Source organism: Hoplias malabaricus, chromosome 3, assembly GCF_029633855.1.
Source record: "Hoplias malabaricus isolate fHopMal1 chromosome 3, fHopMal1.hap1, whole genome shotgun sequence".
In the NCBI taxonomy this organism is placed as follows: Eukaryota; Metazoa; Chordata; class Actinopteri; order Characiformes; family Erythrinidae; genus Hoplias; species Hoplias malabaricus.
Window position 1 is genome coordinate 20223887 of NC_089802.1, and position 15662 is coordinate 20239548.

The window sequence follows — 15662 nt, forward strand, 5'->3', positions numbered from 1 at the left end:
ATGGTGCTTCGTCCCTCTAGAGAACGCAAGTCCACTGATTCACAGCCCAAAGCTGGGGGCTTAAATACTTCTAACACTTGGCATTGGGCATGTGACACTGATCTTAGTTATACAAGCTGTATATGCACAAATGAACATCAGTCCATAATGGTACACCATAAAGTAGACGAATTGACAAATAAGGAAGGCTCTACAGACTCTAGGTTTTGGTAATTATGTAGTTATTTTTTAACTGAACTATGCCTGTAAGAACCACAGTAAGGACAGCAGGACCCTCTGTATATGTAATGTATGTAATGTATATATTTGGAAGTATTTTCACCTGACGTTCAGAAGAAGAGATACTTAATTCACAGTGAAACACTATAGGCTAAAGATCACTGCCTGAGCTTTAGCAGCAAACAGTAACTGAATTTTTTTGCTCAGATAGCCTATCAGAAGGGTGGGGCGGGCGAAGATGGTCTCTGGAAGCTGGGCGGACCCTCCTTAACCCCCACTGTAGTGTGAGATAAGGTCTACTTCAACTCAACACACACAAGTGTTGCCCGCAGGGCCCTGAGGATCAACTTCTCCAATGCCTGAAAATACACTTATGGCTGAGCACCAAAGCCCGTAACTGTTCTATTTTACTACTTGCATTACCTCATGTGTTCTTTATAATTTATGTCTTGATGATCTTCAGTCTTCTTTCTTCAGCAAGAAGAGCTCAGAGGGTGGCGATGCAGGAAAAAAGAAAAAAGCAAAGAAGAACAAGAGTGAAACGTGGGCTAAGGAGGGAGGCCGGGATCCTTTTGAAATGGTGCGTGTCTGTGTGTACATTTGTGTTGATATTTTAGCAAGATATGCAGGACTTGTATATATGTCACCTTTAAAACAACCACAGTGGGGTCTGAAAATCTAGAAATACACAGCAGATAATGTAGTAACACACTAAGTAAGGGCAAGTAAAATGCCAATGAAATGTTCAATATTCTGTGCTATTTTCATGTGTCTGGTCAGACTGAATTAAATCTGAGGCTTGGACCATGTTAAGGCCTTTATACAAAGATGTAAGATTATTTTTAAAGCCTGATCCTGACCATTGAAGGTGGACAATTTGTTTGACCAACTCAAAGACTTGGGAAAAAGACACACTCAGTAATAAGTAACTGCAAGGAGAACATTTCAAAGATTTTTCATGGTAGAGCATTTTGGCCGTACCTTGCTCTTACAGTTCATGTCAGTTCATGGTCAAGTAAAGACCTGACAGTGATTTGTGAAGGCACAGGATACTTGCCGCCTCCAAACTCAGTAAGTTCAAGTTCTCTTCTCCAAAATCTGTCTGAGAGGAGAACTTTGGGGAAGAAACATGATCACATGTTAAGTCCTGGTGTTCCTGGTACTTTTGTTCTTGATCTTTTCTCTTACCCCTCTCACTGCCCTTCTCTAGCTGGACACTCTCCCTGAAGAGAAGCAGCAGGAGATCCAGAGAGCCCTGCATCTGTTCTCTCTAGGTCAGGGCCCACCGATGACACTGCAGGATGCCCGCAAACATAACTTCCGCTTCTGGAACACCCAGCCGGTCCCTAAGATAGGTACAGAACTCAGGACAATGTCATACAGTGCTTGCAAACTCAACCAGAGTAAACCTCTGTAAGCCTTTCATGACAAATGACATACATGTAGGCTACATAAACTTATACAAACATCTAGTCCAGCAGCTGCATACTTCATAAAAGTATAATTTGCCAAACTTTATGGTAAAACTGGCCTTTATTCATGGAGGTACTTTGATACTATGTAAATGATACTTTCTGAACCGAGTGCAGTGATATAGTGCTGATAATGTGGCCTAATTTAGAGGTGTTAACTGTGATCCTCGTGAAGTTACTTTTTACTATTTGTTAGGTTTAATCATCATCATTTAGCTGCAGTTTCAAAGAAGAAATTATCAGGCATGTCGTTGACTGCTTATTTCACATATGATATGTTTTATTTTATATATTTAAAAAAACTACACCACACAGACACACAAACAAGATACAGAAAATATATAACCTTGGATTTCAGTGAAAGGCATTTTTATGAAACACTACTTACACAGTTGCTGAATATCGTCACCATAGGCTGCTTTATGCAGTTCTGGTAAAAAAAAATGAGAAACCTGCTTCATCAATAAATATGTTAATTTATGAATTTATATCCTGTCATAATGCAATTATTGTTCAAATATTCATATAAAGTAAAATATTGTAATATAAATTTCAGCCCATTTTACCAACACACGTTTCTGTGCATTTGTGCATTTAAAGATGAAGAGGTGACGTCACATGGGCCCATAGAGTCGGAAAAGCAGAGTATTCGAGAGGAATGTTATTCTCTGCCACAAGGATTCTGTTGGGACACACTGGATGTAGAGAATCCAGAGCAGGTGAGTCACCTTTCTGTTATTGTTGTGTTCTTTTTCAGCGAACACTGATCATTTAAAAGAGAAGTCAAATGAAATGGTTTATGGTTAGAGACACTTTATTGCCTCTGATTCTTTACAGTGGAGGGGATAGGACACAGGAGTTGTGACATCTACAGCTGAAATTATAGCCAATGTGTGTTCTTTGTAATATTTATTCATCTATTATATATATATATATATATATATATATATATATATATATATATATATATATATATATATATATATATTATACACTGTGTATAATGTGGATGATGGTAATATGGGTAATTTATGAGAACCTGTATTAGTTTAATATTGTTTTTACTTGAGAGGGAGAAAGAACAGGGAACAGGGAATATATGTTTCAAAGCAAAAGCCTCTTCCAAACCTGTTATAAAATAACAGTCAGACAGTTTGTAAACTTGCCATTTAATACACAGATCTGCCCAATCTTGGCCTTGTTTTTGCACTCACTGACGTTTTATCAGCTCTACATACCCTACAGATGTACTTTGGAGTTCTATAATTACAAACTGTAGTCGATCTGTTGCTCTGAATTCTTTGTTATCCCCCTTCCCCTCTGTTCTCAAATGATCGGGACCATCAAAAAAATGGTGCTAGTGTGGTAGATAATTCTCAATGCTGCAGTGACACTAACATGGTGGTGATGAGGTAGTGTGTGCTGCGCAGGCATGAGTGGATCAGACACAGCAGGGCTGCTGGAATTTTTAATCCCCTCAGTGTCTGTAGTGGACAGTGAATTGCCCACAAACCAAACATTGCTTGCTGAAAGCATCCTGTGTCCACTGATGGATTAGAGGATGATCAATACAGCTTTGCAGCAACAACGTAGGTGTGTCTAATAATGTGGAAAGTGACTGGGCACAGCAATTTAAAAACTGATCCAGTCCTACCAGCACACACCACCACCATGTCAGTGTCACTGTAGCACTGAGAATAATCCACCACCCAAATAAAACTTACTCAGTGGAGCTTTTGAAGGTCCTGACCACAGGGTGTGAGGGGGCAAGCAATGTATGCAGAGCAAGAAATGGACTGCAGTCTTTTGTTATAGAACTACAACATATACATGGAATGTCAGTGGAGCCGAAAGATTGACAGTGAGTGTAGAAACAAGAATGTTATTGTAATGTTTTGAGTTCTTAGGTAACTGTGTGTGTGTGTGTGTGTGTGTGTGTTATATAGCTAGGGGAGCTGTGTACGTTGCTGAATGAGCACTACGCAGGAGAGGAAGACAACACGTTTCGCTTCCATTTCTCCCCTGAATTCCTGCAGTGGTGAGGGTGGCCACAGGAGGGCAGTCTATTCTCATTTTACACCATGACTAGAAAAATGATACCTCTTCAGAACCAAGAACCTTACGTGTATTCTCCAGTGTCCCCCTATTTAGTCATCTTTTTCCCTTCTTTCCCGTGGTTTAAGGGCTCTGTGTCCACCAGGCTGGCAGTCTGAGTGGCACTGTGGTGTGAGAGTCACCTACAACAGAAAACTAGTGGGCTTCATCAGTGCAGTTCCTTCCACAGTTCAAATATACAACACGTATGTACATCTCTATAATAAGCTAAAAAAAAAAAAGCGGTTCCCAAAGTGGGAATTGTGTTTTGTGTGAATCACAATGTTTATATATACATCAAATGTAAAATTATAACCACCTGGTTTCTACACTCACTGTCCATTCACCTAGCTCCGTTGACCAGATACGAGCACATTGGTAATTTTATAATTACAGATTTTAGTCCATTTGTTGTTTATTTTAATTTCACCCTTTCACCCTGGTCCTGAATGGCCAGGACCACCACAGATCAGGTATGGTTCTCAGTGCTGCAGTGACACTGATGTGTTGGTGGTAGTCTGTTATGTGTGTTGTGCTCAGAGTGGATCAGACACAGCAATGCTGCTGGAGTTTTTAACCACTGTGTCCATTCACCGTCCACTCTGTTAGACACAATTATTTTGTTGGTCCATCTTGTAGTTGTAAAATCAGAGACAGTAGCTCATCTGCACAGCTTGTGTTGGTCGTCCTCTCGTCCTTCATCAGTGGACACGGGACATGGTTGGCAAGAAGTGTTTGGTTGGTGAACATTTCTCAGTCAGATTTCAAAATAAATGTTTGGTTAGCATGTGTCCACAAACTTTAGGTCATATTTTAAGTTTCTGAAGAAATGATAGCCCTTGATCCCATACCCATGTAAGTGTATGTTGAACAATTTTTTTAACTATTCATTTTTTGTTAATAGTACGGTGTGGTCTTCTAGTGGTCCCATTCAGAGTATGGCTGATAATGTCTGCACACTTTAATATGCAATATGCACTAGTATATTTACCTTAAAATGAATTACACCAGGGCCAAAAATACTAAATCTTGCTTAGTGTTTCTTTAAAATGGTGTTTCTAATAAACTGGCTATTTACTTCAGTGGATCAGATTAATGAGGACAGCTGTAATGTGAAACTCCACAGAGAGAGGAAGGTGGTGGAGGTGAACTACTTGTGTGTGCATAAGAAGCTGCGCTCAAAGCGTGTGGCTCCAGTGCTCATCCGTGAGATCAGCAGGCGGGTCCAGATGCGGGGATTATTCCAGGCCGTCTACTGTGCCAGTGCCGTGCTGCCCACGCCAGTGGCAAGCTGCAGGTACCCTACAAATTAGCAACCCCACTGTGGGTGAAAACACCCTTCTGTTTTCTGAAAACACAGAGTGCTTCTTGTATAAAACCGTTTGCTCTAATGCACCCTTGTAGACCCTTGCTTGGCCTTAATTAAGTCAGAGCTTCTATTCATGCTTAATTGAGCATGGTGCTTTCTCCTATCTTCCACTGGTTGTTAACAGGTACTGGCACCGGTCCCTGAACCCACGCAAGCTGATTGAGCTGAATTTCTCCTCACTCACACAGAACATGACCCTGCAGAGGGCACTCAAGCTCAACCGCCTACCTGAGGTCAGTGCTTTTGTTGATATAGTGTGTGTAATTAACACACTATATTTTTTCACTAGTTTTTTATATATGTATATCTTTATCATTTTCTCAGTTGACATTTCCCTCTTCATAATCTAACTTCCTTTTGATAGACGACAAAAACCCCTGGCCTGCGCCTCATGGCCCTGGCGGACGTACCGAGAGTCCAGGCTCTGCTGAGCGAGTATTTGAAAGTCTTCCATCTGTTCCCTGTCCTTACCCAGGAGGAAGTTCAGCACTGTTTCCTGCCCAGAGATGGAGTTGTTGATACATATGTGGTGGAGGTTTGTTCACATCTCAAATTTGTTGTGAGAAGCTTTTCGTAGGAATACATACTCACCCTCTTCTTTACTCACTTCTGTTTTTTGGTCAGTTCAGTGTTACTGAAAGGGGAATTTGACTGTACAACATGTTCAAGCCTGACTAACCATATCTAGGTTCAATCAACTACTGTATGTTGCAATAACCATAAGCAGTCTTAATTTTATACACACACACACACACACACACACACACAGATTAGATAGCCCTAAACACTTCATTTCAAGCCAATTTTATTTGGACAGTGCTTTCTTACAACCTGATGGTGTGAGTCATTAACTTGAAGGGAGTAGAGAGATTTTAGAGAAAATGGATATTGTCAGAGTGTGGCCAGTGACACTGGCAGATCTAACTACAACAGCCAAACTACAAGGAGAGAACAAGCAACACATACATAAGGGCACCCTGAAACACTGGCATCCTCCTGCTCTACCATCAACAAACCTGAGTGATTGCATGTGAGCAGGGGGACAGCAGCACCAGCATCCCAGTTTACCGCAATTCCCTATGTCAATGAACCCCTGGATCTAAACTTTTATTTAAGGGTAAATGTTAATTAATAAAATCTGCACAAAACAACCTAGATTTAAAGACTGAGACTGTGTCTGAGCCTCAAACATTAACTGGAAGATTATTCCAGAGTTAGGGGGCCTTTATATGTAAAAGCTCTGAGATGAGATCTGTCCATATGAACTACACGTTCAGGACCGAATCTGCAGAAGAGAGACATTTACAGCAAATCAACTGTCCACCAATTTAGGAAATAGCTGCTGATTAGTCTCCAGTTGTGAAAATGCAGCCAATACAGAGTGATACACACAAACATGTTAACAAGAGTTAAGAACTCCTAACAGTTGCATGATGCAATACAATTGACTACACATACATTATATCATCTCCATTTTTGTTGATTTTTTGTTTTACTACATCATGTTTGGACCATTAGAAATGCTCCAAAATCTTTTTACACTGACTTCCACTGAAAGTTAAGGTTTTTTCCCCTTCTTCTTTAAAGTTACTATTTTGGAGACATCTTTGGACAGTGACAATATATTGACAAGTTTGGTGGAGTACTTCTGACTTTTTGTGTTTCAAAATTTTGCAAAATATGTAGCAATGATTACATTGAGCTTAGAGTCAATAAATAATAGAACATAATATAAGAATATATGTTTCAAAACATGTACATGTTTCAAAGTTTTACTTCATTAATATGAGCTTAATATGTGTGTTCTTTCAGGGCTCAGATGGTGTTATAACTGATATGGTGAGTTTCTACACTGTGTCCTCAACAGTACTGAACCATCTCGTCCATCGGAGCCTGAAGGCGGCGTACTCTCTCTACACGGTCACCACTAAAACCCCACTGCAGCAGTTAATGGAGGACATCCTCATCATTGCTAAAGCTGTGAGTCGGTGGAAATCAGTAGATATATATTTTGGCGGATGTGATAGAGTTCATTTGAGGAAATGAAATGTTTGAATACACCACTTACTTTTAAAGTACCTTTGACATAAATGGCATTAAAGGAATAGTTTGGTGAGTATTATAATTTAAACATGTAGGTGCCCAAATATGTTTCTGTAATATTTGATGTTTAATAAAGTTTAATAAAGCGTAAAGTAGCATTGTGTAAATTGTAGGACAATCAGCATGTACCTGACTCAGACCACATTGCCTTGTGTTTGTGAAATTGCATGGTATGTTGTTACTAAAAAAAAATGGGTAAAAGCATATTGCATTGCCAACACAGCAATTTAAAGCCTGAATTTGGTCTGTAGTCTTGTTTTGTTCATCCCCATATCATTATGAGGTAATTCTGAGAGCAAATTGTGTATGTACTCGCAATTGCAATCTATTTTTTCCAATCTATCTTTTCAGAGAGGATATGATGTGTTTACTGCTCTGGATGTGATGGGTAATAAAGCCTTCCTAAAATCTCTAAGGTTCACTGAGGGACAGGCTTGTATGCACTACTACCTTTACAACTGGAGGTGCCCCAGCATAATCCCAGACAAGGTAACGGAACGAATAAAATAATTTGGGATTGCTTTTTCATTTTGTATGATTTTGCTTACATACATCGACTAAAATGGAGGTCATTTATCATACAGGAATGTAAATGTTGTTGACTCCGTTTCAGGTCGGCATGGTGCTCAAGTGAAAGAATAATTTTTGCAGAGAACCCAGAGGAGAGGTCAGCACAGAATGTGAAGGACATACAACATTTTGCTTTTCAAAGTTTTATTATTATTATTTTTTTAAATCTCAGATGGCATTCAAATGAATGCACAGAGCACAAGACACAATACTCCCATGTCCATGGTTTAAATGTGCTGTGCCATTGGCCTTAAGGTTTCAGTGAGGGGGTAATTTCAGGAGGTTCAACGCTGGCATCTGGATAGGACCAAAACAGACATATGTAGAGTTTATTTCTCATCTTATAGACTGTTATCTTTGAGATTTTTTTTTATTGTAGTAGTGATACATATTAATATAAGGCAATAAACTATTGGGTATCTAATTTATACTTGCCTTAACTGTCTTTGGTTCATGAAGGTACCTTGAAAATTGAGAAATATACCGTCTGCTCGCCTATCACCAAATGCAATGAATAAAGAAAAATAATCACTTAATATACAAACTCTGTGTCAGTATTTAATAATTTACTAATCAGACCAGTTCTGTAGATAAATTAAATTCAAGTATGTTCAGATATGCTTTCTTATGTCAGATTAACTGCTGTTTATTCTCTCTCTCTCTCTCTCTCTCTGCTGAAATGAGTTGAGTTCTGCCTTGGCTGGAAATGAAAATGACATAAATGGAGCACTAAAAGTCTTACTTTAAAATCATCCAGCAACTTCTTGTGATCATATGCAGACTTGGTGTTTTGAATTCTCTTGAGGATGACCTGGTTCTCCAGAGAAACTTTCACCTGTTCTCTTTTCCTGAGATCCACGTTCATACTCCTTTCAAACAAATCAGGTATATTCAGTATAATGCAGTTTAAGCATTGACACCCACATAGTAGGACTTGTATGCTATACTCTTACATAACATTATCTGAAACTTTTTCAAACTGGTTATATATATATATATATATATATATTTATGTCAAGACTGAAGTGAGCACTGCAGAGAGTTTAAGTTGGGAACAATTCAAGATATTGAATGTGGTGTGATCTGTACATAGAAATTGTGAACTTGGTTACCTGGACTTGGGACGATACTCATTCCAGTTGTGTCCTCCTTTGGCCATCGTATGAGAAATTTTGGACACCAGCAGTCTATTGTTTCTCTCTATTTCTATGAAACGCTCCTGTTCCAACTGTAGCACAGAAATTTTCACAATCGTGAGAGAGAAAAGGTAGACACAGTAGGCATTGTGCTTTGCTATCCCCACTTACCTGAATTTTTTTCGTCTTCACAAGGCAGTGAAGGAATACTCTAGGAGCTTTGTTGTCCACCATTGGTTTCACTGGGGAATATTAAGAAAAAGGCATGCTTTTCAACAGACTGAATGACTCTAGTTGAATTACATGCCCCTCACATTAAAATGTGTGATGGCAAATATATATTTTACTTGCCCTTCTCCATTCTGTCCATATGATATTTGTAGTGATGACTGTCCCATAGCTTTCTCAAATTATCGTACTGGCCAACTGTACCAGCAATTGCTGGAAAGGCCAAATAATCGGCTTTGTTCATCTCGTAAACAGAGTTTTTGGATATCCAGACCGAGATTTTACAATAATTGTAAAACACAACATCCAATCCAGAATTTTTAGGTGATGGTTGTGATGTCTTTGGAGACGATTACACAATAAAGCACCACTGACTTAAAGTTCTTTGCTAACGTTCTACGGTCAGCTCCGTATTTCCATGGAAACACATTGTTTACTCACTGGAGTAATTTGTCAGTTGGTTCCACATTTACCAAGTTGATCGATTCCTTATAAATGTGTAATAACTCAGTAATAACAGCAGGGGGAAGCCTAATACCAACACGTTATACACTCATATGCCCTGTATACACTTTCGCACTGCTCGTGTTTTTCAGAATATTTAAAACCAGCAAAACACTGCCTAACGGTTTCAGGAAGTCCAAAGTGCATTATAATTTAAATGTAAACAGGATTTTATGCTAGTGAATTTCGCTAAATTTTAAAAGCTATTATATTCACGTGAGATTCCAACATTTAAAATTAAGGGTTCGCGGCGATCGCGAGACTCTCCGTTTCAGTGGTCACAATTTTTTTTTTTCTCTTTTAAGTTTTTAAACTGCACGCGGGCTGAATGAACGCGGAGGGGCGGGGCTTCAACTCTCCAACTGACCGGACAGCTTCACTTCAGTGATTCAGTTTATAGAGCCGATTTATTTGAACTGATCCATTAAATACACAGCGCTTTGCCAGTAAATGGATTATAAGTTCAAAATAAAGCTTATAAAACAGTGTTTGTGTGTTTGGGTGGACGCGTGTGATCAATGTATGAGATTACAATGTAAAATATTAACTGAATAAAAAAAACTGATTTGCAACATAGTTTTATTAATTCAGAATCATTTCGACCTGTTGAATGGAAAGAACCTGTTCAAAAGAATCGGTTCTCTCGCGAGTTGTACTTGACTTGTTCATTCTGATTGCAGTAGCAGAGTCAGCCGTGTTTACGTGTGAGTGGTTTGTGTGATTTATCCAGCTGCATCCGAAGTGCTCTTTAGTTCCAGGTTTAATTCAGTTTAAGTTCTGCTCTGTTTATCTTCTGGAAGCCGAGACGCTTCTTCGCGGTTTCTCCGAACCAAACAAAATACTTTTGCCTTTTGCTGTATTTTTCCACGTGCCCAGCAGTTTTACATTCAGATAGAAAATCAAAAAGAGATACTTTCCAACGAGGAAAGGGTTTTTAAGACGTACTCAATTTTTGAAGAGTTGAACCTCGTTACTTCCATGGAGTGGGACAGCAGCTCAACGTCTGATTTGAATGCAGTCTGAACAGGTACGTGTTACATGACCTTTGACGATGAATGAGAGATTTGGTCTTAAAAGCTTCAATTAAGAGCACTCAAAAACTCTCACTTTAACTCATATACCTACTACAACTAATGCTAGAACCTAAACGGTCATTTCTTTACTGTCTTGGTTTACTGTTTGTTTTGTGTTTAGTTTGACCCCCGAGATTTGACTAATGTAAACGCTGTAATTTCAGTTTCAGTACCTTTCTACTTATCATCACTGGTTTGGTGCTTTGTAGCATGTGAGTGTCATGACTCTGTGTGTTTGTGTGTGTATTAGGAATATTTCGGCTTGTAGGGACCAAAACCGGTCTAACCATTGTGGACAAGCTGGTCCCCACACCGTAAATAATTAAATATAGATTCAGGGCTAGGCTTAGGCTAGTGGTATATATGGATAAGGTAAGTATAAGTCTCTTCAAAATGAACGGATGTCAATGTGATGGCCCCACAATGCACAAAAACTAACTTTTGGGTTTTTCGTGTGCGCTGAATATGATGAAGTTGGTGTGACTAAGCCTCCAGCCTCTTTCTCAGGGAAGTCATGAAAGGTCCTCATTATCCTCATCGTGAACCTATCCAGCTCAGTCTACAAAAGCTTGATGTAAATAACTTTAAAACATTGTATCCTGCCACGTTAATAAGTGAACAGATTGAGTGACACATTTTTGTTGCTTTAATATTAGTTAAGCACAAAGGCACCAGTTTTGTTTTGTTTTTTAAGCTTAAAACATCAAATATGGTTTACAGTGACAGAACCCACATTAACTGTGTGGTTAGGAAAGAAAGGGCCTTGACTGAATATGAATTTGGGAAAGTGACACCTGCAAAAACAAAAGCATCACAAGTACAAACTAACTGCAGCTAGGGTTGAGAGTGATTTCACCACATCAAACGGGGAGCAGCTCTGCCAATAATGATGTCAGGATGAGAGAACTGAGCCGGATTATCAGAGGGTCTTTTAAAGTGGAATCATTATTGCAGATGTAAGTCTTTGTAAAGAGTACATGCTGGGGCAAAACATATTCTTGTGATTTTAGAAGAAGTGCTATATTCTTAAGAGTTTGATGTACTGTGTGAGCATTGTGTACACTCTAGGGCTGGGCGATATGACCAAAAAACTCATATCTCGATGTACCTAAAAAAATGGCGATTATATGATACGATATTATGAAAACCATAACAAATATAATGTCAAAATGTATTTTTAACACCAAAAAAAAACCATGCTAACTGTGATTATCAAACTGTACATCTAAGAAATAGTGATGTCCTAATCAGGTTTTTTTTTTGCCCCAATCCCAATACAAGTCTTTAAATATTCAGTAAATATACTCAATACTGTCCCTATCTGATACTTACACTTCAAGTAAACTCGCATTAAGAAACAACTGCCTGAATCCAAGCTGCTGCTATTTTTTTTATAACAAAGTAAATAAATGGTGTCTTCACAAACAGTGAAAAATAAGGGTTAAATAAGTGCTAAAATAAGATTTTTATTATTATTATTTTAAGCACTGACCTCTTTCAGCGTTGCCACAAAATCAACAAACCCCTGTAGGCGGGAATATGACTCCATTGGCTGCAGAACTAAATGATAAGCTAAGTCTGGCTGCTGATTGGCTAAATAAAAAGTGACGACCAATGAAAAGCGCATTCTCTGTTTGGGGGCCGTGGAGTATCTACTCCTTCCTCTTATTAAGGGAGAGCAGCATGTCTCAAACAAGTTGTGGTCTTAACAGCGCTCTTTTTGGAATTAAAGCTTCGCCACTGGTTTCATTTTTGTTCTTTGTTGACATACTCACAGTTATCAGAGAGGTAGTCCTGAGCGTGCGATAAATGTGCTGAGAACTGCTCCAGCGGCATAAACGAACAACGGCAGGACAGGCAGGTGTGTGTGTCTGTCTGTCTGTCTGTGTACAAGTGTGTGGGCAAGCGAGAGAAAAACAGCTGAACGGGACATTTGTGCACTGTTTTAAACGTTCTTAGATGGAAACCTGCGTATCATCTGCATACTCAATATTACGAATGTGGTCATTTTCAAAATCGTGTAAAAAAAATAATAATAAAAATACTACGGAATGTATCGATATCTCCCCCAGCTTTAGCTTGCGCTGACGTCACAGTATCGCGATATGGCAAAAGTTAATGATATTATATTGCTCTACACTCTGCTGTCAGTACAGTCTGCATTTGGAAAATTAGCTGCCAAAAAACTGTTATGGATTCACTGATATTGTGACATAAAAAAACAAAACAAAAAAACAACGCTAACCTGTATATCTATTCAGCTTACTGCAGCATTGCCCCACCCATTCCGTTATTAGGAGGGCTTTAGCCCGGTCTTTAAATAAGGGATGAAAAAAGTATGCTCTGATATCTTTTACTTAAGACCCTGCAACTCTGATTATTCTGTATGGCAGTGTGCCTGCATATGACCTTCTGTCTGTGCAAATGTGGGTTGTGTGTGTATCAGTGAGTTCAACCAGTGTGTGACAAATTATTTGCATTTCATTTCCCAAAGCTATTCAGTGTGCTAATCCCTTTTCTTTCTTTATAAGAAGCCCTTGCCAAACCCTTATTGATTCAATGAATGTGTCACATAGGACTGTGTCACTAATATTGATAACACAAATAATATATAAACCCAGTAGAGTATAGAGTTTATCAGTGCATCTGAATCACTTTTTTTAAATGGAAAGTGTCTGTGTAAGAAAATATATTGTACAGACTGAAGTGTGAGTCATAGAGCTGCCTAATCCTGAGCCAAAGCGAAACTACAGTAAAGAAGTATTACACCTTAAAGGGAAACTGCAAACAGAATGAAAAATGTAACCGCCACCACCACCACATGTATGGTAGACCTACATATTTAGTGCTGTCATGGTCTTTAAATGCAAAATTATCTGATGGAAAATGCCATTCTGAAGATGAATCTTGAAGGAGGAAGTAGATTTAAAAAGAGTACAAGAGGTTATACTGCATTCCGGTGGTTTCGGAAACTGGGAAGTACAGTTTGACCCAAATGGAAATTGCATTCAAACATCCAATAAAATACTATTTACAAACATAACCTCTGGATTCAAGATGATATGTGTTTACGGGATGTGACTTGTACTGCAGCCTGTTATCTTTACAGTCAGAGAAAATGGAAATGTGAAAATCATACAAAATTACAAAACATAACAAATGAACAAGCTGGATGTGTATCCAATGGACCCCCATTCATTTTGCTGACAATTTGACAAACACATGAACTGAATCATATTTTAACAGTTTTTTTAGTGTCTAGGTCAGCAGTCAGACTTTGTTAAATGCCATGAGAATTCGCAAAGCTGGAATTACATAATGCCTGATGGGAATTATGGTGAATACCTTACTGACAGACAAAAAAGAAAATTAAATAAAATCATGAATTTTTCTGTGCTGAGTCAGTTTAGTTTATCTGCTGGGGTTAGAGCTCATTGGCTATTCTAACGGTATGTTTGATTTTCCTCGTCCTCAACCAGGTGTTTCTGCTTGAGGTAGTGAAACATATTATTTGTGTTTCCCCCTTCTGTTTTTACAGGCTTCTATCACTTCTTATATAATAAATGGTTTATTGTACATCTGATATTATGTAACCATACCACCTCCACACTACTGAAGTCACTCCCATTTTATTTTGGAGAAAAATCCTCCACCTCAGAGCCACTGTCAGTCATTTAGGCCCATGTAAAGAACACATGCCCTATTAAAGGTAACTGCATGATGTCATTACTTAGACAAGTCAGAATATCACTATTATCACAATATTGATTTTTATTGTATCATTTCAAAAATTATGACAATATTATTAGGATACGATTTGGCAAAGACCTAGTGTTGCATATCTGTTGCTATTCCATTTAATGTTATATAGTTGCTCACCATATCCAGCCCTAGTGTAGTTGAACATGTTCTGAATGCCGTGTGAATGTGCTGGCAGTCTGACATTGATGTGATTTTTGTTAACGAGTGGATTTATGACTGACAAGGTTTAACTGAACTGCATCCTAGCTTGAGCAATGAATGAGAAAAATGACGACTGAGATGATTGAGCTCCAGACATGCTGCTCTGCAGGACTTGAAAAGAAAACCTGACATTATGCACACATGCGTGTCCCACGCGTACACACACGCCTTCATAAAGACCTGCTGCCTGTGAGGCATGCTTCTAAACACCTGAGGAGATCAGACAAGTCCCAGCAGAGATGCAAAAGTCTCAGCATTTCCAGTATGTCTCTAAGGGCTTGTTTATTTTGACCTGTAAAGGAAGTGGTGTACACAGGCCTCTTTGTTGCTGGGTAATGAAGTGTGTTCAATTAGGTGATGATATATTTTTCGATGTCTAGAGGAGAGTGGTGAGTTTCTCATCATGGGGTGCACAACATTTTATGGGCAATATACAATATATTAATGATTTTTAAATGTATTATTAATATTAAGTACTTAGGATGGCAGTGTGTATCATTACAATTGATAAGTTGGCACTACTTTCTTGTGTCCTGGACAATTTAATTCTTTTTTAAGGATCATGTCTGTGTGATTCACTCACTAAAATGTAGAGCACAGTGGATAATACCAAGATTTTTACATGAAAGTCTTAGAAAGGTTTTAAAGAATCATATTATAAACCTTTTCCCAAAGTTAACACATTTTCATTGGCTTTTATATAAAGATTCTGTGATATACTTTGGTCAAAATACCACAAGGAGCAAACACCACCGCACCACTCTCACCATGTGTAAACAGCCCTGTTTAGAATGACTGGTTTCAGCGCCTGTGGGCCTGCCATTGAGGTTGCAGTTGCTTGCGGGGTGTAGGAGGTGCAGTATAATTCTAATGTGCCTCCACGCTATGTACAGAGCTACATAAAAAATATGAATGGCTCATTTTATCGCTT

The 15662-nt window shown here is 38.7% G+C and overlaps 3 protein-coding genes across 5 annotated transcripts in view; 2 read left to right on the forward strand and 1 right to left on the reverse strand.

Moving 5' to 3' along the window:
• Positions 1 to 458: 458 nt before the first annotated feature.
• Positions 459 to 8004, forward strand: nmt1b (N-myristoyltransferase 1b). Its single transcript, XM_066662938.1, has 12 exons — positions 459 to 612; positions 697 to 799; positions 1430 to 1574; positions 2292 to 2410; positions 3638 to 3729; positions 3875 to 3991; positions 4912 to 5082; positions 5279 to 5387; positions 5519 to 5689; positions 6967 to 7134; positions 7609 to 7746; positions 7871 to 8004. The coding sequence occupies exons 1-12, from the start codon at positions 575 to 577 to the stop codon at positions 7889 to 7891; spliced, it is 1392 nt and encodes a 463-aa protein (XP_066519035.1). The 5' UTR covers positions 459 to 574; the 3' UTR covers positions 7892 to 8004.
• LOC136690882 (sperm axonemal maintenance protein CFAP97D1-like) lies at positions 7933 to 12626 on the reverse strand. 3 transcript variants are annotated; one of them, XM_066662939.1, is made up of 6 exons: positions 9315 to 10013; positions 9135 to 9205; positions 8940 to 9055; positions 8570 to 8696; positions 8263 to 8322; positions 7933 to 8124 (listed from the first exon to the last, which is right to left on the reverse strand). In XM_066662939.1, exons 1-6 carry the CDS (start codon positions 9433 to 9435, stop codon positions 8086 to 8088), a joined length of 534 nt encoding a protein of 177 aa, XP_066519036.1. In that variant the 5' UTR covers positions 9436 to 10013; the 3' UTR covers positions 7933 to 8085. The 3 variants fall into 3 exon arrangements, with proteins under 3 accessions (XP_066519036.1, XP_066519037.1, XP_066519038.1); XM_066662940.1 differs by lacking the exon at positions 9315 to 10013 and adding an exon at positions 12544 to 12626 and having other exon boundaries at positions 7992 to 8124; XM_066662941.1 differs by having other exon boundaries at positions 7992 to 8124; positions 9633 to 10013.
• Positions 10397 to 15662, forward strand: part of svild (supervillin d) — a 93859-nt gene continuing 88593 nt past the window's right edge. The window contains exon 1 of the mRNA XM_066662936.1: positions 10397 to 10722. The gene's annotated coding sequence lies outside the window, so the exon portion shown is untranslated. The remainder of the gene's footprint in view (positions 10723 to 15662) is intronic.

Bases quoted from the DNA above. Each gene is read 5' to 3' on its own strand.
- nmt1b (XM_066662938.1), top strand. From the start codon at position 575: ATGCCTGAAAATACACTTATGGCTGAGCACCAAAGCCC. The intron at 3,730-3,874 runs GTGAGGGTGGCC...CCGTGGTTTAAG, and splicing joins TCCCCTGAATTCCTGCAGTG to GGCTCTGTGTCCACCAGGCT. The intron at 3,992-4,911 runs GTATGTACATCT...GAAACTCCACAG, and splicing joins ACAGTTCAAATATACAACAC to AGAGAGGAAGGTGGTGGAGG.
- LOC136690882 (XM_066662939.1), bottom strand. From the start codon at position 9,435: ATGAACAAAGCCGATTATTTGGCCTTTCCAGCAATTGCTGGTACAGTT. The intron at 9,206-9,314 runs GCAAGTAAAATA...AATATTCCCCAG, and splicing joins TATGGACAGAATGGAGAAGG to TGAAACCAATGGTGGACAAC. The intron at 8,697-8,939 runs GTAACCAAGTTC...TTTGTTTGAAAG, and splicing joins GAGTATCGTCCCAAGTCCAG to GAGTATGAACGTGGATCTCA.